Source organism: Desmodus rotundus, chromosome 6 (assembly GCF_022682495.2).
Source record: "Desmodus rotundus isolate HL8 chromosome 6, HLdesRot8A.1, whole genome shotgun sequence".
NCBI classification, from domain to species: Eukaryota; Metazoa; Chordata; class Mammalia; order Chiroptera; family Phyllostomidae; genus Desmodus; species Desmodus rotundus.
In genome coordinates, this window is record NC_071392.1 from 64,461,764 (window position 1) to 64,484,091 (window position 22,328).

At 39.0% G+C, this 22,328-nt stretch overlaps 1 protein-coding gene across 8 annotated transcripts in view; it reads left to right on the forward strand.

Moving 5' to 3' along the window:
- ST7 (suppression of tumorigenicity 7) overlaps positions 1-22,328 on the forward strand; it is a 323,508-nt gene that overhangs the window by 266,798 nt on the left and 34,382 nt on the right. For all 8 annotated transcript variants that reach the window (XM_024555762.3, XM_024555765.3, XM_045191454.2 and 5 more), the window contains 2 exons: positions 13,809-13,881; positions 15,318-15,420. In XM_024555762.3, the coding sequence (XP_024411530.1) occupies positions 13,809-13,881; positions 15,318-15,420 (176 nt within the window). The remainder of the gene's footprint in view (positions 1-13,808; positions 13,882-15,317; positions 15,421-22,328) is intronic.

Consider the following 22,328-nt stretch of genomic DNA (forward strand, 5'->3'; position numbering starts at 1 on the left):
CACCCATTCCCCCACATCCCCTTCCATCTGGCAACCATCAAAATCTCTCCACATCCACTGTTCTGTCTCTGTTCTTCTCTTTTGCTTAGTTTGTTTTTTAGATTCAGTTGTTGCTAGATATGTATTTATTGCCATTTTATTGTTCATAGTTTTGATCTTCTTTTTCTTAAATAAGTCCCTGTAACATTTCATATAATAATGGCTTGGTGATAATGAATTCCTTTAGCTTTACTTTGTCTGGGAAGCACTTTATCTGCCCTTCAGTACTAAATGATAGGTTTGCTGGATAAAGTAATCTTGGTTGTAGGTCTTTGCTTTTTATCATTTGGAATAATTCTTGTCAGCCCCTTCTTGCTTGCAAAATTTCTTTTAAGAAATCAGCTGACAATCTTATGGGAACTCCTTTGTAGGTAACTCTCTGCTTTTCTCTTCCTGCTTTTCAGATTCTCTCTTCATCTTTAACCTTTGGCATTTTAATTATGATATGTGTTGGAGTGGGCCTCTTTGTATCCATCTTGTTTGGGACTCTGTGCTTCCTAGACTTTCATGTTTATTTCCTTCACCAAATTATGGAAGATTTCTTCTATTATTTTTTCAAATAGATTTCCAATTTCTTGCTGTTTCTCTTCTTCTGCGAATGATGGACCTCTTGAAGTTGTCCCAGAGGCTGCTTATACTATCCTCATATTTTTTTTTGAGATTATTTTTTCTTATTGTTCTGTGTGGTTGTTTTTTGCTTCCTTATGTTCCAAATCATTGATTTCTTGGCTTCATCCACTGTACTGTTGTTTCCCTGTAAATTGTTCTTTATTTCAAGTAGCATATCCTTCATTTCTGACTGGATATTTTTTATGCTGCTGAGATCCTCACTGAGTTCCTTGAGCATCCTTATAACCAGTGTTTTCAACTCTGCATCTAATAGATTGCTTATCTCCATTTCCCTTAGCTCTTTTTCTGGAATTTTTATCTGTTCTTTCATTTGGGCCATGTTTCTTTGTCTCTATTTTGGCAGCCTCCTTGTGTTTGCCAAAGGACAACATGTCCTTAAAACATGTTATATGTATTAGGTAGAGCTGCTTTGACTCTGTGTCTTGGTAAGTGTTCTGTAGGGTCCAGTGGCACAGCCTCCCCTATCACCCAAGCTGGACACTCGAGATGCGACATTTGTGTGGGCTGTGTGCACCCTCCTCTTATAATTGAGCCTCGATTGCTGTTGGCAGGTCAGTGGGAGGGATTTACCCGGGGTAGTCAGCTGCAAGGACGAACTGTGACCAGACAACCAACCTCTGTCCTTCAAGGAGGAACAGGGGTAGAGAGGTGGTGCTCTGACATGGTCTGTAGCTACCCACTGGGTGCACAGGCTCTGGGGTTTCCAGGATGATGCAAGGCCCAGGGCCACCCTGCTTATGCTATAATGCAGTCTGAGGAGGCTGCTACTTGTGCTGGGCCTAGAGATTCCCAGGGAAGTCAAGTTGTGAATATACGCTGGCTGCTGCCAGTGCCTGGCCTGTGTCTCACTGAGGCCAGCTGTTGCTTGTTTGAGAGGATTTTGGAAGTTGTAAAGCATGAGCCAAGACCAGCCATTCATATGGAAAAGCAACTTGAGTGGGCCAGTAAGTTGGGTGGGGCAAACAGTGTTAGCCAGGTTGATGGAGTCAGCTTGCCAGCTCTGTGGCTCTCTCGGGGGAAGGTACAGAAAAGGGACAATGGTCTCTGCTCACTTCGATACCAGACACTTCAATTTCTTCCTGTATGCCACTGGTGCCTTTCAAGCTGCTACCCCAGTGCTGGAGCTCAGAGGGAGTGAGTCTGAGTAGGTGAGTCTGTGTGTGGATTCTTTAAGAGGAAAGTGCTTGGGGCTCCAGAAGTTTCTTCCACTGACTCAGTCCCCACTGCTTTTTTGTAGCCAGAAGTTGTGGGTACTTATCTTCCCGGCACCGGAACCCTGGGTGGGGTGGCCCGGTGTGTGGCTGGGATTCCTCACTCCTAAGATATCCCTCCCGAATTTTTATCCATGTGGATGTGGGACCAGACTCTTCTGCATCTACACCTCTCCTACTAGTCTGGATGGATGTGGTGTCTTTAATTCCATAGTTGTCAGACTTACAATCAGCTTGATTTCTGACAGTTCTGAGTGATGGTTGTTCTGTACTTTAGTTGTAATTTTGATGTGGTTGTGGGTGGAAGTGAGCCATATCTGACTACGTTGCTATCTTCACCAGAAGTCCTCTAAAAAAATCTTTGAGGATGACCTTCATAGTTAGGTGCTCTTGTCCAATTCTTTGATCTGTCTTGTAGTAATACTAGTTGGAGAAGAAAGTAATGTGTTAAGCAGTGATAAAAACATGAAACTATTTATTCCTATTTTTGATGTCCCCTCAATGCTTTTGATTTTTTTTAAAGAATTTAAGTAAATAAGTCAATCCCAACAAAATTCTAAAAGTGATGATTATGTGGTTTATGAACACATAGTGAAGAAAAAGGTGATTAAAGACCCAACATGCATTTACTAAGGAAATTTTGCCAAATAAAAACAGATGAGATAGTGGGTGTGAAAGCATTTGGAATCTATACAATAGTATTTAAATGTTTTTATTAATGTAAATGGTCATTTTTCTTCATATTTCTGAATTAGAGGAATGCTACAGAAGTACACTTGACCCTGAACAACACAGGTTTGTTGCGTCAGTCCACTTACAAGCAGATTTTTTTTCAATAAATATATGCAGGTTTTTTCAGTGCAGTTGGCCCTCCATGTCCCAGGGATTTGCATCTGCATTTTCAACGAGCCGTGGATCAAAAACAGTTTTTCGATCCCTCAGATGCAGAGAGCTGACTCTACACTGTTTTATGCCATTTTGTGTAAGGGAGTTGTTGAGCATATTTTCTGCAGATTTTTGTATATGCACAGGTTCTGGAATCAATCCTCCATGCATACCAAGGAACGACCATTTTTAAGTTTTGAAGGAGTCAAAGGTTACACCAGGATTTTTGACTGCATTGGGGGTTCATGTCCCTAACCTTCCCATTGTTCAAGGGTCAAATGTATTTATATCTTTATTAAATAAAGCATTTGATAATGTTTTTAATACTATCCTTTTAGGTAATGTAGAGCAATGTGGTTACAATACGTATTATACTATTAATTAATTGTATAATTTAATGGTATAATATAATAAAGGGCCGCACATATATCATTGCAGACCATTGCAAATTTAGGGTGATCTCTTGATATGATTCCTGAATTTTGGAGGGAGGGTATTGCTATGGTCATTATTTTTAAAAATGAGACCTTATGGACAACATGGCATGGTTAAAATTCATGTATTCTGGGGACAGCTTATATTTTTGCTAAATATGTGATATTGGTATATTTCTTAACTGTTGTATGCCTCACTTTCCTCATCTATGAAACAGGGCTAACAGTAGGTCCTATCTCATAGGGTTGCTCTGAAGATTAAATACATAATGTGAGTAAGTGATTAACACCAGTGCCTGGCACTTAAGCCCTAGAAAAATGGTAGCAAGAATTTTGGTGATGATAATGATCATATGAGGAGGAAGGTCATATGCTTATGAAGTATATGGAGCAAATCTGAATGGTAGCTCGAGTCAGAATGGTAGCTGGAATGATATGATTAAGATTTAATGGTTTGGCAAATCAACAAACAAATGTTGGAGAGGATGTGGAGAAAAGGGAACCCTAGTGCACTGTTGGTGGGAATGCAGACTGGTGAGGCCACTGTGGAAAACAGTATGGAATTTCCTCAGAAAACTAAAAATGGAACTGCCCTTTGACCCAGCAATTCCGCTGCTGGGATTATACCCCAAGAACCCTGAAACACCAATCCAAAAGAACCTATGCACCCCAAGGTTCATAGCAGCACGATTTACAATAGCCAAGTACTGGAAGCAACCTAAGTGCCCATCAGCAAAGGAGTGGATCCAAAAACTATGGTATATTTACACAATGGAATTCTACGCAGCAGAGAGAAAGAAGGAGCTTATGCTGTTTGCAGCAGCATGGATGGAACTGGAGAGCATTATGCTAAGTGAAATAAGCCAGACTGTGAGGAACAAATACCATATGATCTCACCTTTAACTGGAACATAATCAACAGAAGAAAAAAGCAAACAAAATATAACCAGAGACATTGAAGTTAAGAACAATCTAACAATAGCCAGGGGGGAATGGGGAGGGGACAGTGAGGAGAGGGGATTATAGGAACTACTATAAAGGATACAAGGACAAAATCAAGGGGGAAGGTGGAGGTGGGGGAGGGAGGTGGGTTCGGCTGGGGTGGGGTGGAGGGATGGGGAGAAAAGGCATACAACTGTAATTGAATAACAATAAGAATTTTAAGAAAAGATTTAATGGTTTGGGTTTCATTTTAAGATTTAAAATTTAATGGAGTCAAATGGGAAACCCTGCTTATAGTTTCCAAAGTTTTCATGGCTTAAGTAAAAGAGAAAAGACATGGATTTGGCTGTAGTCAATTTGAACAGAATATGGGGGGGTTTGTTGACTATACAATTGTTGGAACAAAGGAGTCTAGTTACTCAATTCCAGGGCCATCCCATCCAGTATTCAGAGAAGTGTAGGGCCTTAGCTCCCCAGACTGCACTTTTCACTTGAGCTCTGTGCTGGTTAGGTTTAGAGGGTTATGTCCACTTCTAATTCTCATATTTTGAAATCACCCATAGCTCGGTAACAAAAATAAGTGAAAGGTTCTGAAGAATATGTCATTGAGGAATGAAAAGTATTTATTACAGAAAAAATTAGGTTTAGAGGAGATGTTTTAACCATCTTAGTATTTGAAAGCCTGACTTGAGAAATAACCAGATTCTACTTTGTTATAGAAGGCAAAACTAGTAAATAATTTTTAGATAAGGATTTGCAGCGAGAATGGGGGGGGGGCAAAATGATAAAAGACAAGTAAAGTGTTACGGAAGTTAGATTGAAGAGAAGACACCTTTAGGTGGCACAGGATTGTATGTTTTTTAATTTTTTATTGTGGTACAAGTTATATGCAGTGGCATGTACAAATCTTAAGTGTAGAGCTGGATGACTTTTCACTTATGTATACCCCTTTGTGATGACCACCCAGGATCATAGAACTTTTCCATCTTCTCAGAAGGTTACCTCAGACTCCTTTCTGGCCAAAAAACTGCCCTTCAACCCAGAAGTCACCATTTTCCTGGCATCTATAACCATATATTAGATTACAAACTTCATGTAACCAGATTAAACATAACATGTACCTCCTGACTCAGCAATTTCATTTCCAGTTACATATCCAAGAAAAATAAGGGGGGGGGGGTTTGTTTGTTTTTTCATAAAAAAAGCTTACACAAGAATGCTCACAATAGCTTTATTTATAATAGCTTCAAAATGGAAAACAGTCCAAATAGCCACTAGCAAGAGAATAAGCATATTGTGGTAAATCCACACAATGAAACACTACTGAGCCATAAACAAAAGTGAAGGGCCGATAGTGCTGCAACATGGGAGGAACATCATGCTGAGTGAAGGAATCTGGACGCAAAACAGTATACACTCTAAGATTACTATTGTATGAAGTTCAAGATTGTAGATTTTTAAAGAGAAACTTTCGTGACAATTTGGTTGTGCATCCCTAAGATACTTGGAGAATGTTCTTCCCTTTTCAGAAAAGGACTTTTATGAAACACAAGATGGCAAAGAAGTGGAAGGAAAATTAAACTAACACCAGTAGTTCAGCTTTGCTTAAGTGAGAAACATTCATTTAGCATTCCTTGTCTCTGCAGTGAGTAATGGAATTATGTGATGCCTCATTCTTTTCTCTCCTCCTTGGATTCTAGTTATTAAGAGAACTTCCTGGTAATAATTGCAGCTATATGCCACTTACAAAAGACAGAAAGGCACTGCCCAGGGTCTATTCATTCAAAATTGGACTTAGAATGATTTTGAGAGTCTTTTCTTCTGAATAAAATTTCTGAATAAATTACAAGTAATACTGGAAAGCAGCTGATTTGTTTTTATTTCCTGCTCAAAACTTTTTTTGACTTAAATAATTTTTTATTTTTCAATTATTGTTGACATACAATATTATATTAATTTCAGGTGTACAACCCAGTGATTACACATACAACAATAAGTGGTCACCTGATAAATCTGTTCCCCACCTCACACCACACATGGTTATTACAGTATTATTGACTATATTCCCTATGCTGTCCTTTATATCCTTGTGACTATTTTGTAACTACCAGTTTATATTTATACCTTCACCTTTTTCACCCAACTCCCCTAACCCCCCACCCATCTGGCAACTGTAAAAATGTTCTCTGTATCTATGAGTCTGTTTCTGTTCTGCCAGTTTGTCTATTTTGATTTTTAGACTCTACATATAAGTGAAATCATATGGCAATTATCTTCCTCTCTCTGGATTATTTCACTCAGCACAGCACCTTCTAGATTCATCCATGTTATTGCAGATGGCAAGCTTTCATTCTTTTTTATGGCCGAGTTACATTCCATTGTATATATGCACCTCTTCTTCATCATCTATCCACCTGTCTATCAACACTTAGGTTGCTTTCATATCTTGGCTAATGAAAATAATGCTGCAATGAACATATGGCTGCATGTCTTTTCAATTTAGTGTTTTGGGTTTTTTCAGATAAATACCCAGAAGTGGAATTATTGGGTCCTTCTTTGTCTCTTGTTATATAGCCTTTGTTTTAAAGTCTTTTTTGTCTGGTATAAGTACTGCTTCCTCAGCTTTTTATTTGTTTGCTCATTTCCTGAAATGTATTTTTCATGAAATGTATTTTTCCATTTCTTTTAGTCTCTGTGTGTCTTTCCATCTGAAGGGAGTCTCTTGCAGACAGTATACATAAGGATCTTGTTATTCACTCAACCTCCATGTATCTTTTGATTAGAGCATTTAATCCATTTGTGTTTAAAGTAATTGTTGGTAGACTTATTGACATTTTATCATTCATATTTTTGATCCTCTGTTCTTCTTGAAAAAGACTTTAGTATTTCTTGTAATACTGCCCTATAGTGATGAACTCCTTTAACTTTTTCTTGTCCTGGAAATTCTTTACCTGTCCTTTGATTCTAATTGATAGCTTTGCTGGGTAAAGTAATCTTGGCTTTAAGCCCTTGCTTTTCATCACTTTGAATATTTCTTGCCAATCCCTTCTGGCCTGCAAAGTTTCTGTTGAGAAATCAGCTGACAGTCAGTCTTATGGGAGCGCCCTTATAGATAACTAACTGCCTTTGTCTTGCTGGTTTTAAGATTCTCTCTTTGTCTTTAACCTTTGGCATTTTAATTATGATGTGTCTTGGTGTGGGCCTCTTTGGGTTTATCTTGTTTGGGACTCTCTGCACTTCCTGGGCTTGTATATCTATTTCCTTCACCAGATTAGGGAAGTTTTCTGTTATTATTTTTTCACATAGATTTTGAATTCCTTGATCTCTCTTTTCTCCTTCTGGCACCACCGTGATGTGAAAGTTGGTATGCTGGAAGTTGTCCCGAAAGCTCCTTATGCTATCTTTTTTCTTTGTCTTTTTCGATTGGGTGTTTTTTACTTTCTTCCAAATCTTGACTTGATCCTTTGCTTCATTTACTCCACAGTTGGTTCTTTGTAATGTATTCTTCATTTCAGCTACTGTATTCTTCATTTCTAACTGGTTCTTTTTTATGTTTTCTGTTTCCATTTTTATGTTTCCTGTCTCTTTGTTGCAGTTCTCACTAGGCTTATCTGGCTTTTTTTCCTCACCCAACAATATATTTAATTGATTTGAGAGACACACATACACGCACACACAGAGAGAGAGAGAGAGAGAGAGAGAGAGAGAGAGAAGCATTGATGTTAGAAAAATTGATTGGCTGCCTCCCGTATGTGCCCTAACCAGGGATTACACCTGCAACCTAGATATGCTCCCTGACTGGGAATCAATCCTGCAACCTTTTGGTGTATGGGACAATGCTCCAACCAACTGAGCCACCTGGCCAGGGCCTTATAACCAGTGTTTCAAACTCTGCATCTGGCAGATTGCTTGTCTCCATTTTGTGTAGTTCTTTTTCTGGACTTCTGTTCCTTTATTTGGGGCACATTTCTTTGGCTCCTCATTTTGACAGCCTTTCTGTGTGTTTCTATGTATTAGGTCAAGCTGCTATGTCTCCCAGGCTTGGTAGAGTGGCCTTATGTAGTAGGTATCCTACATGATCTAGCAGTACAGCCTCCCTGATCCCCTGAGCTGAGCACTCTAGGTGTGCCCTCCATGTGGGCTGTGTACACTCTCCTGTTGTAGTTGATACTTGATTGTTGTTGGCACCTCAGTTGGAGGGATTTACTTCCAGGGCAGTCAGCTGTAAGGACTGGCTTTGACCACTGTACAGCATCAGCTGTGTAGGGGCTCACTCCACATAGCAGTACTTATTTCAGTACTTATTTCTCTACTACCTGCTGAGTCCACCCCTTGAATGTATACATTGTGGAGGAGATGGTTGGGTGGTGCTTTGACATGGCCTGAAGCTGTCCACAGGGTGCACTGGCTCTGGGGCCTTCTGGCAGGTGCAGGCTAATGTCAGACACCACTGGTTCCCTGTCCAGGGCCACCAGCATAAGCTGCAAGGCAATCTGCAGATGGTTGCTGGTTGTTCTGGGTGTGAAGGTGCCCAGGGGAAGCCAAGCTGCAAACCAAGGTTGGCTGCTGGGCCTGGGGCCAGTTAGGAAGAGGTATGGTACACCCCAAGGCCAGATGCTGCTTGTTTGAGAGGTTTTAAGAAAGTCCGAAGCATCAGCCAAAAGAGGGGCCAATTGTATGGAAAAGCCACTGGAAACAGTCTGGATGGGCCTGCAAGTTGGATGGGGTGGGGCGGGGTCTCAGGGAATCTCTCGGGCAAAGAAAACAGGGTTAGTCAGGTAGATGGAGACTCAGATATGGCACCAGCCTGCAGGCTTTGTGTGTGGCAGGCCCAGAAAATGAATAATGGTCTCTGCCATCACTTCTGTCTGGGAGAAAGCTGCCCCTGCAGCTCTCACCTCGATGCCAGACCACCTGGTGTCTTTCAAGCCACTGTCCCAGTGCTGGAGCTCAGAGCAAGTGAGTTTGAATAAGTCTGTGCACAGGCTGTTAAAGAGGAACTGCCAGACTCCCTCTGTCTCAGTCACAATCTCTGCTGGTTTTCACAGCCAGAAGTTACGAGGACTTCTCTTCCTGGCACTGGAACCCTGGGCTTGGGGACCTGGTGTGGGTTTGGGACCCCTCGCTCCTCAGGGGGGACCTCTGCATCTGAGATACCTCCACTGATTTTTCTCTGATGCATGTGGGTGTGGGGCCAGCCTGTTCTGCATCTCCGCCCCTCCTATCAGTCTCCTTACAGCTTCTTCTTTATATCCTTAGCTGTAGGACTTCTATTCAGCTAGATTTCAGGTGGTTCTGAATGATGGTGGTTCTGTAGCTTAGTCGTAATTTTGATGTGGGCGTGGGAGGATACAAGTTCTACATGTACCTATGCCGCCATCTTGACCACAGTACCCTCAAAATTTTGGTACTATCATTTTCATCACTACTGTTGGTCACTCTATTACCCTTATAATTTTATATATTTCCCTAGTGATAATAGCATAAAATCATAGTAGGCAGGCGAAACTATAGAGATAGGAAACAGATTAGTGGTCACCAGGGGACAGAAGTGAGTGGGGAGGGTACAAATAAAGCTGTAGCATAAGAGTTCCTTTGCAACAGTTGTGTATTTTGATGATGATGATGGTTAAATGAATGTAGCCATAGGATAAAATAAGATAGAACTCTGTGCTCACATACCACACGAATGCATGTAAAACTGAACAAGGTCTGTGATTAACTCTGAGTACTGTATCAATGTCAGTTTCTTGATTTTTGATACTGTACTGCAGTTCTGTAAGACGTCACCATTAGGGAAAGCTGAGGGAAGCATTCATAGAACTCTGTGTATCATTTTCACAGCTTCTTATGATTATAATTATTTTAAATAATAAATATTTTTATATTTATAATTATAAATTATAAATTATTTATAATTTATATTATAATTATTTTAAATAATAAATTTCAAAATTATAATAGGTGACAGCAACCAAGTCTTGGCCTTTTGTTTTTAAAAAAATCAAAGAGGTAGTGCTAATGAGGCAAGCACCCCATAATAATTAGCTTTGTCCTAAAGGTAGTGTAAGTGGTTTTTTCTTAAAAGTGAGCCTAAACATGCAGTCCCTGCCTCTGATTTAGATGCTAGACAGTTAATACATGAAAACATATTTATTCTTTTTTAAAGATTTTATTTATTTATTTTTAGAGAGAGAGGAAGAGAGGGAGAAAGAGAGGGAGAGAAACATCATCGTGTGGTTGCCTCTCATACACCCCAACTAGGGACCTGGCCCACAACCCAGGCATGTGCCCTGACTGGGAATCAAACCAGCAACCCTTTGGTTCACAGGACAGCACTAAATCTACTGAGCCACACCAGCCAGGGCAGATGAAAATATATTTAATGAGTGCAAACTACAAAAGGAATATACTAACTTTCACAAAGGTATGCAAGTGCACCCCGCAGATCTACAGGCTAACAGCTCTTTCCTGTTAGGTGTACCTTTGTCTATGCTGTCAGTGTCTGGCAAATATTTGCCCAAGAACATGCTTCAGATAATTTGTAGAACTGAATTCTTCCATTAGCATCATTGCTACTTTTTAAAAATTTATTTATTACATGTACATCTCAGGAAGCTCTGGAAGTACAGATAAACAGTAGAGAAACATTGCCTATAATCCATGACCCAGAAATAAACATTATTGATATTTGGTATAAATAATTGCAGTCTTTTTATCCCTGTGCATATAAATGCTTTTTAAAAATATATGAATCATAATTTTTGTGTACTTGTTTTACTTATTGATGTATACACAAAACTGTAACATTTCCCTGGTCGTTAAAATGCTTCTTAACTGTATGATTTAATGACTAATAGAACTGTACCCTCTGGATGTAAGATACTTTAACCAGTGTCCTATAATTGGGCATTTAGGCTATTTCCAGTTTTCTACCATTAGAAACATCCTAAAGCTAAAACTTCATGCATGGTCATGATTATGTCCCTTAAGACAAAGTCTCAGAAGTGGAATTGCTAGTAAGCAAAATGTTAAAGCTTTGATTTATATTGCCAAAGAGAAGTATCATTTTAAAAATGTATGTAAACAAAAATCTTATTTGAACAACAAGATGCTTTACCTGAGAGGAAATTTGGAATCAATTTCTTTTGCATAATAATGCATCCCTCCTTAGAAGCAAATTGCCATTACCAAATACATATATTGCTTGGACAGAATTAAAAGAAAAATGTCGAAAATACAGTTGACCCTTGAACAACATAAGTTTGAACTGAGCTAGTCCACTTATATGCAGATTCTTTTTAACACATACATATAGTACTATAAATGTATTTTCTCTTCCTTATGATTTTCTTCATAGTAGTTTCTTTTTTCTAGCTTAGTTTATTATAAGAATATAGTATATAATACAAATAACATACAAAATATGTTAATCAACTGTTTATTAATAAGGCTTCTGGTCAACAGTAGGCTGTTAGTTAAGTTTTGGGGGAGTTAAAAGTTATGTGTGGATTTTTGACTTGTGTTAGGGTTGGAACCCCAACCCCCACATTGTTCAAGCATCAACATAAACAAGTTATGCAAGAATTTTAGCTATTTTTTATTTTTGTTAAATAGAGCAAAATAAAATGCTGGAGTAAAAAGATAGCAAATAGAATGAACATACTTCTACTGGGGCTTGGGGTATTTACATTTCCCTTTTCCCCCATTTGATATTGATTAAAATATATTTTTGTTATTTTTTAAGCATAATGACTATACACATATATACCACATTTATATACAAAGAAAGAATAAAAACTTTTTTAATGGGAAAGTGTACTATATAGTCATAATGTTGCAGAATTCTGTTGTATGTTCCCAGTTGTGAATGGATGTGAGGGGGTCTGGTTCTGGATTAAAGATCACCTTTGATTAGGCATCTCTAGTATTCTGCTGGAACACTTCAGTTGTATCTTTTTCTGCATTTCTAACTGGGTGAATGTGTCCCTTTGCTTGATCTTTCTCACTGAGAAGCTAAATCCTTAACTGGTTTTCTTTAGTTTATCAAGTGAGGCTCCATCTTGTGCTGTGACCTTCAAATAATTATGACCATTGTTTTCAGCCTTAGCGTCTTCTTAGGACTTTTCATTGGTCTCCACTTCATAGAAAGGTGTACTGGGTTGACAGAAGGAACACATATCACACCAGAAAGGGTGGAAACAAGACTTGGATAATTTTTTTAAAAAAGGTCTGAACTTTTAAATAAGTAAAATGTGCATTATCTCCAGTTTTTAAAAATTATCTTTCAATAACAGTCAATGAGTGGACTGTAGCAAATAACTTGTTTGATTTCTGGATTGATATCCCACACTGGGAAGTGGTTAAATATTTAGATATTGGAAAAAGTAACGGGACAAATCTGAGAACATCTGACATTTTTTATTTCTTCTTAGTTTGACTATAGTATACAAGATCAGGGTTACAAAGACCTCTTTTCCTTTCTGTTCTATGTTGATATTTTCTATGATTATTTGTATTTTATCACCGTCATTGAAATTTCCCTCAAAGAGAAATCCCTTATGTTGGAATTGTTGGTAAATATTTGGAGGATATTTGGAGAACTGTTGGAGGAGGGATTTTATCACGGCTTCTGTCTTTTGGCTAGTTGTAGGACTTCCCTTTCCATTCCTATTGTAATAGAATTCTGAGTTGAAAACAGCTCGGAAGAAACCGAGGAGTCATTACAGGCAGTAGAGTTCCTCTAACTCGGAGAGAATTTTGCAGTACTGGGAATGGCATATTTTCACCTGGTCTGAATTAAGAAGGTATTCTATGTCATAGCATAAGCTAGGTTGAATATTAAAGAAATAACTTCTAATAAAAAATCATAATTTAAAAACAAATTTCCCTCAAAGGACTACTCTCTTTGAGTTTATCTCAGTTGTACCCTGTACTCTTACTTCCCTGTACACTCATCTGAACGTGTTACCCACTCCCACCTCTTCATCTGAGATTTTCCACACAAACCGAGAGAAAGTTGTTCTGGGAAACAAATTAGGGTTTATATGAAAGGAGATTGAATGAACAAAAATTATATAGTTTTTTTAACAATTTCGTATATATTCTTATAAATATATAGATTTATTAGTTAGATAATATATAATATGTTACCTTTTTAACAAAAAAGTGAATATGAACTCTGAAATTTCATTCAAAAGAAATCTGGTTTAAGCCATGGTGTTTTGTTTGTTTTGTTTTTTAATCCAGGTAATATTTTTTCTTCACATTGAATACTTCATATGCCTGTTGAGAAATTTTCATAGGTCACAAAGAGGTCCTATTTTCCTTTCATGATATCAAGGGTATTCATATAACATTTAAATTGATATATTTATAGCTATTTTCTGCTTAAATAAACTCAACATACAAAAATGCATAATTTGAAATAGATGATTTCTCTAGTCAGTCTGGTGGATTTTAAACATAAATTATTCACAAAAATGTAAATGCCCTTAGTTGCAAATGCCACCCTGATACATTCGGGACAGCTGTGTACTATGTGCATTAAAATATTCTTAATTAATGCTGTGTTAGACTTACATGATTAAAAACAAGTGTATTAAAAATCATTGCTCCTTGTTTCTGCAAACTTACAACAGTTTCTACTTTCTATTTTCTCTAACAGATATAAGCTTACCAAAGTCGGCAACAATATGCTACACAGCTGCCTTGCTCAAAGCAAGAGCTGTCTCTGACAAGTAAGTGAATAGGTACTAAATGCCTGACCTGACTTAAGGAGATGTGTTGCTTCTGAGAGTTTCTCTGAAAGTTTCTTTTAGTCTGTGAGACCACTGCTTATGAGCATGCATTTTCCAAAATCTGATCTTTTCTTTCACTACTAGAAGGAGGGAATTTGTACCCTGAGGTATGGTAGGGGTGTTTGAGTCCCTAAAGAGGGATTTATATGAAATTCCATGCCTCTGAGGTGAATTTTTTTGGGGGGGTCAGATAATAGATACCAAAAGACCTGCTTGGGACTTACACAAAATGCCTTCCTTTTATTCATTAATTTTTTTTCATATTCCTCTCATATTCCTCTTCCTTCAGCAGTAGAAGACTGGGTAGTAATATGGCAGAGGAGATGGTCATCTCCCATTCTTTGCCTCATCAATTCCAAACTCACTCCCAACCCAGGGTCTGTTTACTTTGAGTCGCCAGCTCAGTGGGACATTTGCCCACTTTACTCAGCCAGGTGACTGTGGCATAGAGAATTTCCATAAACATCCAAGATGACTGGCAGGTGGAAGAGAATAGATGGCTTAACTGTTTTTCAGTTCAGGAATGCTTACACTGCCCCAAAACAAACACTTGGTAGCACTGAAAATCAGATAACAGGAAAAGAAAATAGCCTCTGCTATATCAGACAGGATTGCTGTTAAGTGTGTGTGCACAAGACCGAAGTAATTGTCTTTCATTCTTTTTTATCCTGTAGATCGCCAGTACCTACTGCAACATCTTTTCTCCCTACACAGCGACTCCAGCTTGGGAGGGCAGGGCCAGGGTTGTCACAGCTTCCCCTGTGGTGTCTGCCTGCCAAGCACAGCTCTGGAGTTAGCCCTGGGTGTGAGGTGAGAAAGAGATTGCATGGTCTGGTTTTTTTCATTCACTTGGGCAGGTGTCTCGCCCGCAGTTTGGGCATGCACACCCCCCTTCTGGAACAGCCCCAAGCAGGCTTTCCTACTCCTGAAGCTGCAACAACTTAACCTCCATGGCAGCATCGACATTGGGTTGGGAGCCTCCTTTAAAATTCTCCCCAGTTCTGTTTTTAACCAAGTGCGCTCTTCTGTAACCTAGTTTTCTCTTTTTCCTACACTGTCTGCCCTTGTCAGTCCTGCCCCTCTCCTGAGCTAAGCAGGTACCCCATAGAAAATTTAGATTAGCTATTTAGCCAGAGAGACTTAACAGCTGAATTTAATTCCTTGCCGCAATTAGATGCAAACATGCTTTCTGCTTGTGCTGGGGTTTTTGTTGGCCTCGGTCGGGGGTCACTCAGAGGTTTCGTGTAGTGAAGGTGTGGAAAGGTCATGCCATTGGCTCGATGTGGTTTTATGGGCCCTTGATGTGTAGATGCCTCTCTGGGTTGATGCCCAAGCAGTGTTTCCAACTGGATGGTGTTTGTCTTTCTGCTTTTCAGATTCTCTCCTGAGGCTGCATCTCGTCGGGGGCTGAGCACAGCAGAGATGAATGCAGTCGAGGCCATTCATAGAGCTGTGGAATTCAATCCTCATGTGCCAAAAGTGAGTATGTGGGATCCCCATAGGAACTCGTTATGATAGTAGAGAAGTATTCCATGACCACAATATCATGTTTTGAATACAGTTATAAAGAAATGAATTGCAACCAACAAATGTTGAGGCCCTTCATAGTCTCAGATTAGCCTCATTTTAAAAGCAAAAGCTACATTCAAGTGGATTTGGGGCTGATTTTCAGGCTTCATATAATAAGGATAAATTGATAGACCTGACTTACACAGACTAGGTCAAGAAGTCTAAAATAGGCAAAATATGGAGATCGCAAGGGTATTTGACAGGAATTTCATACCAGTTTTTAGTCTTACATAGACCCAACTTGGGAAATTAACCTTGTTGTGAATAAAAGTTTTTAAAAATACTTACCAATGTGAGTTTCTATGTCTCTATAAATAAATGATAGTTAATTACTATTGGAAAGAAAATAATAGGGAAAACCTCAGAGTATGAAAAAGTATTTTTTTAACTTGTGAGTACCATTTTATTAAGTATATGTAATAGGAAATATTTGTCATAATTATAAACCATGTGATTAACCAATTTGTAACTATCCATAATAAATACCAACTTAAAATTTCTCATATATTTTTTTCTGAATTTGATTTTAAGGGAGTCAGATATTGTTAATATAGAAATAATTCTGTAATCTTTTATTTAGGAGATGGATGTATATTTATGATTTATCTGTACTTGAGTACCTACTGAGTGATGGGCACATCACTTAACATTTTCAGTTTCTTCATATTATAAAGCACATCGTGACTTCTAGGAAACTATTCCTGCAGTTCCTAACGGGTACTACAGGGAAAAGTGTTCTTGGCAAAATGTCTGATGAAGACTTTTATTGGTGAAAATGACAAAAGAAGGCTGTTTTATTTTTTCTTATTACAGTACTGTAGTAAAAGGGTAGTGTGTGTGTGTGTGTGTGTGTGTGTGTGTGTGTGATTATGGAGTTACCCATTTCAGTTTATTTTGTTGATATCCAGAGTGACAAAGATAAATGATCCAATATCATTCCTGAGGTTTTTACTCAGGCCATGATCGTCCTTTCACAAAACAGGAAACTGAAGAGTGGTTCACGGTGCCACTGTGGCAGAAGGGTGTATTTATCCACTCTAGTTCCAGGACGGGATACCCAGCATAGTATCTGTAAACTTAGGTACTGCGTATAGAGTGCAATAAAATACATTTCTTTACTTAATATTTTTCAGCTAACTTAAAAATGTTCATTCAAATTTTATTAAAATTTAAAACTAATCATGAAAATATTGTCCTGAATTACAGTAAATAAGGCTCTTTTAGAAGTAGTATTGGCAATAAAGTCCTAGATTCTAAGACAAAAACTTGCATTCAAGTTCTGGCTCTTTTATTTATTAGCCATGGGACCTAGGGTGCACAGTTCAAAAAGACAAAGAAATCTCTAAACCATTAGAGGATGTTTTACATTTAATGGGATTAAAATAGAAGCTTTGAATTTAAAGGGAGTATTATCCACTTTTTATATTTCATTCATGTGATGCTGGACAAATGAAGGTCATGATATACTCATCTCGGTTCTATAGCTTCATCTATATGCTGTTATAATTTATTGGATATTTAGCTATAGCTTCCCCCCCTCCCCTGCTTTCCCTGAAAATATGCTTCCCTACCCACCCTGCTCTTCACTGTCAATGTTCAGATTTACACGAGGGAGGGCACATTTCTCTCAGTGATTCATCACTCTACATACATCTGAGTTTTCACTAGTGCTGTGTACTCTTAGTGTGCTATATCTACATTGCAAGGCTTTCCCTGTGGAGACACATTTTTGGTTTAGAGGACATTACATTAACCCTTTAAGAGCACAAAAGATAAATTTTTATTTACTGAGGTATTTCCAAAAATAGACCGAATTATTGGTTTATTACTCCTAGTATTAGGTATGCTTTTTTTTCTCTGTGGTGGTATTGTAAAAATAAATTCTTTTTTATATTAGAGAAAAGTATAAAGAAATCCTTCATAATCCCATCATATAGTCATATTTCCTTCTAGCCTTTTCTTTCATACATTTTTAATTCTTAGGAATCATAGTCACAGCATATTTATATGTTTTAAAACCATGGGGCTCTTAACTTGGACTTTATGGATGGATATTGGGGGTATATCTGTTTTTTCTTGGGGAGGATCATCAGATCCTCCTTAACAAAGGCTCTTCTGTGACAACATTATAGTTCAAGTCTTTTAGCCACGTGCCTTCAAAATATTCTCAGTTAACTATTTTCTAGATGATTTACTTTCTTATATTTATATTGTAAAAAACACATTATGAAATCGTCCATTTTAATCAATTTTTAAGTATACAGTACAGTGTTGTTAACCATATGCACCTTGTTGTACAGTAGATCCCTAGAACCTTTTCTCCTGAAACTCTGTTATTGAACAGCAACTCTCCATTTATCCCAGCCCCTCGCTCCTGGTAACCACCATTCTACTTTCTGCTTCTGCGAGTTTGGTCACTTTAGATACCTCATATAGGTAGAAATATGCGGTGTTGGTCCTTCTGTGACTGGCTTTTTTCACTTAGCATAATGTACTCCAGGTTCATCCATGTCATAGAATTGGACAGGATTTCATTCTTTTTTTTTTAATCCTCTTCCAAGGATATGTTTATTGATTTTTAGAGGGAGAAGAGAGACAGAGAGACAGACATCAATCAGTTGCCTGCCGTACATGACCCGACCAGGGATTGAACCTGCAACTTTTCAGTATATGGGACAATGCTCTAACCAACTGAGCCACTCAGCCAGGGAACATTAATATTCCATTGTATGTGTGTATGTCTATCACATTTTCTTTATCCATTCATTCATTGATGGAAATTTAAGTTGTTTATACTTCTTAGGTATTGTAAATAATGCCACAATGAACATGAAACTGCATATGTCTTTTCAAGATCCTTTTTTCAGTTCTTTTAGATGAATACCTAGAGGTGGGATTGCTGGATCATATGGTAGTACTGTTTATTATTTTGAGGAAACCCCATACTGCTTTCCATAGTGGCTACATCATTTTACAGTGCAATTTCTCCAAAAAGTTCCAGTTTCTCCACTTCTTGCTTGTATTTGCTATATTCTGTTTTGGGGTTTATTTATTTATTTATTTATTTAGAATAGTGGACATCCTAACATTTGTGAGGTGATATCTCCTTGTAATTTTGATTTGCATTTCCTTTTTTATTCGTGATGTTGAGCATCTTTTCATGTACCTGTTGGCCATCTGTATGCATGCATTGTTTGGAGAAATGGCTGTTCAAGTCTTTTGCACATTTTTAATGAAGTTTTTACTTATAATGAAGTTTATAATGTATAATAAACTATATACATATAGTTTCCAAATATTTTATCCCATTGCACAGGTTGTCTTTTTATTCTTGTTTATTTTACTGTGTTGATTGTTTTAGCTGTGAAGAAGCTTTTTATTTTGATGTAGTTCCACTTGTCTACTTTTGCTTTTATTGCTTGTGCAATATCCAACAAATTATCGTCAAGACAAATGTCATGATGTTTTTAATCCTATGTTTTCTTCTGGAAGTTTGGGTCGTACATCTAAGTCTTTAATACATTTTGAGTTGATTTTTGTGTATGGTATAATATAAAGGTGTAATATTTCTGCATCATGTTTTTAAGAGAATGGTTTAATTCCTGTGCCTTCTATTGCAGACCTCAGGTTGTGACCCACTTCAATAGTGAACTTTTGGGGGCATAAAGATTTTTTGGTATTTAGGATTATTTCCTTAGAAGAGATGTACAGAATGGGAATTACTGAGTAACATATAGGAGCATTTCAAGCCTCTTGATATTTATTGCCAAATTGCTTACCTAAAAAGATGGTAGCAGTTTACAGTCCATCGGCAGGTGATTCCTTTACTATTTCATCACACTGTCTCCAGCATTGAGCAGTTTATTTAAAACAGTAAGAAGAAAGATAGATTTGAATTTGGCAGCGGAGTAGGTGGAAGCCCCACTCACCTCCTCCCAGGACGGAATTGGAATTACAACTAAATTAAAGAATGAACAATCATTCTGAATAATCAACTAAAGACCAGCTGAAGACAAATCTTATAACCAAGGATTTAGAAAAGAAGCTACATTTAGACTGGTAGGAAGGGTGGAGATACAAAAAAGGGCTGTCTCCACTCCCATGAGTGGCGACTGGGGTTCTGGCAGTATATCTCAGCTGCAGGGGTTCCCCCTAAAAGCATGGTGTCTAAACCTCATGCTGGGCTCCCCAGCCCATAGAGTGAGAGCCAGGAAGAGGCACCCACATGATATCCAGCTGTGAAAAGCAGTGTGGTTTCTGTCCACCGGGGAGAGACTGAGTGCTGGAGACACCAGCATCCTCTTAAAGGGCAAACACACATAATTTTGTTTGTAGTCACTCACCCTGGGCTCTGGTGGAGGAAGGACAGAACAGACAAAAGTTGCCTGAGGAGAGTCTGGGGTTTGTGTCTCTGGGAAGGGATCTGTGGGGACAGCCACCAGAATCCATGTACTGAGTTATTCTCCCATGCCACATATACCATCTTTCTTGAGGGGAGTACTCCCCTCCATGTGGCATCAGCCTGGGGGAAAGCAATTGCCCTACTCTCTGGAATTCTCTTGCCCACCCTGCAGAGCTAAGCTCTTACTGAGGAGTTATCTGCCTTGGCCAGGGCAGACTCAGGGGGTGTCAGTGACTGAGTTATCTGGCTTTGGGGTGGGGACATTTGCCCCATTTCCTGTGAACCAGACTGGCACTTCCTCCCCACCGGCCTCCCAGCTTCCAGCAGACCCAACCTCCTGGCACTGGAAAGCCCACCCACCCAATTCCTAGTGGCTCTGCCCTGCCAAGTTCAGTGAAAAATCTGGGAAAGATTGAGTCTCTGGCTCTGGAACAGGGACCACAACCACCTGCCCTGAAGCCTGACCAGCAACTCCTCTATATGGGAAATCCACTAGCCCCATCCTTTTGACCACGCAAGTGGTTCTTTCAGTGACTGAGACTAATAGGCAGCCAGCAGGTGGAAACAGGTAGAAGCAGATCTTGAGGTGCCTTGGGTCTTTTACCAACCAGCCCCAGCATCTGGTGCTGAAAAATCCAGGCCTTGGCGCGCAGTTTGGTCCTTCCCATGTGCACCCAAGCTCAGCCCAGTCAGCCACAAACTGTGGATCACTTGTAGCTCCAAACAGGTTGTTGAGGGCCAGGCACAAACGTCATCTGACATTAGCCTGCCTAAGATTCCCCTGTTGGAGGCCCTAAACCAACACACATAGTATCCAGCTTTACACAACATCAGAGCAGGATCTAATGAGCTCCATAGACAGCATATCCAAAGGGAGATTTTGGCAGGGTTGCTGATATCCATGCTGAGGCAAACTCCCCTTTGTGTGCTGAGCACCTGCACAGCAGCTTACATGCTGTGGTCGGGGTTAAGCCTCACAATCAGCCAGCCTGAGGGTTGATCCCTTGAATGAACAGGTCAATAACAATCAAGATTCAGTTACAATAGGAGGGCCCACATAACCCACAAAAGGGACATTCCTAGAGCACCCAAACAGGTAATTAAGGAGACTGAGTCTCTGGGTCCTACAGGAGACCTACTACATAAGGCTGTGTCACAAAGACGGGCAGTCATAGCAGATCCATCTAATATATAGAAACACAAAGATGCAGCCAAAATGGAGAGATAAAATAACAGGCCTCAAAAGAAAGAACAGGAGAAATCTCCAGAAAAAGAGCTCAATGAAATGGAGGCAAGCAATTTATCAGATACAGATTTTAAAGTAATGGTTATAAGGAAGATCAAGGGACTTAGAACTACAATAGCACAAAGAAGGACATAGAAAAAATTTTTCAAAAGGACCACGTAGAAATGAAGAATACAATATCTGACCCTGGCCAAATACACTGGCCAAATGGCTCAGTTGTTTGGAGTGTTGCCCTGTACACCAAAAGGTTACAAGTTCAATCCCTGGTCAGGGCACATATGGTAGGCAACTGATTGATGTTTCTGTCTTACATTGCTGTTGGTCTCTTCTCTCCCTTCCTCTCTCTCTAAAATCAACAAATATATCCTTGAATGAGGATTGAAAATAAAAAGAAGAATAGTAGGTTGGATGAAGCAGCAGATTAAGTCAGTGATTTAGAATACAAGGTAGAAAAAAACACCCAATCAGGCAACAAAAGAGAAAAGAATTTAAAAGAATGATGATATTTTAAGGCAGGGGTCCCCAACCACTGTTAGGGGTCCTGTTAGGAACTGGGCCGCACAACAGGAGGTGAGTGATGGGAGAATGAGTGAAGCTTTGTTCACATGCATACATGCATTACCGCCTGACTGCATGAGCTCTGCCTCCTGTCTCCTCCCCTCACCTCCACGAGACCAGTCCATGGTGCTAAAAAAGGATGGGGACTGCTGTTTTAAGGGACCTTTGGAACAACATGGAGCATAACAGCATTTGCATCATAGGAGTACCAGAAGGAGAAGAAAGAGAGTAAGGGATTAAGAACCTATTTAAAGAAATAATAACTTAAAACTGCTGGCGAAGGAAAAAAAAAACAAAACACAGGCCCTGAAAGTAGAGGCCCAAACAAGATGAACCCAAAGATGCCCACACCAAGACACATCATGATTAAAATGTCAAAGGTTAAAAGAAAGAGAATTTTAAAAGCCACAAGAGAAAGACAGTTACCTACAAGGGAGTTCCTATAAGACTGTCAGGTGATTTCTCAGCAGAAACATTTCAGACCAGAAGGTATTGACATGAAAGCAAGAACCTACTACCAAGACTACTTTACCCAGCAAGGCCATCCTTTAAAATTGAAGGAGAAATAAAGAGCTTCCCAAACAAGAAAAAGTTAAAGGAGTTTATTAGCAC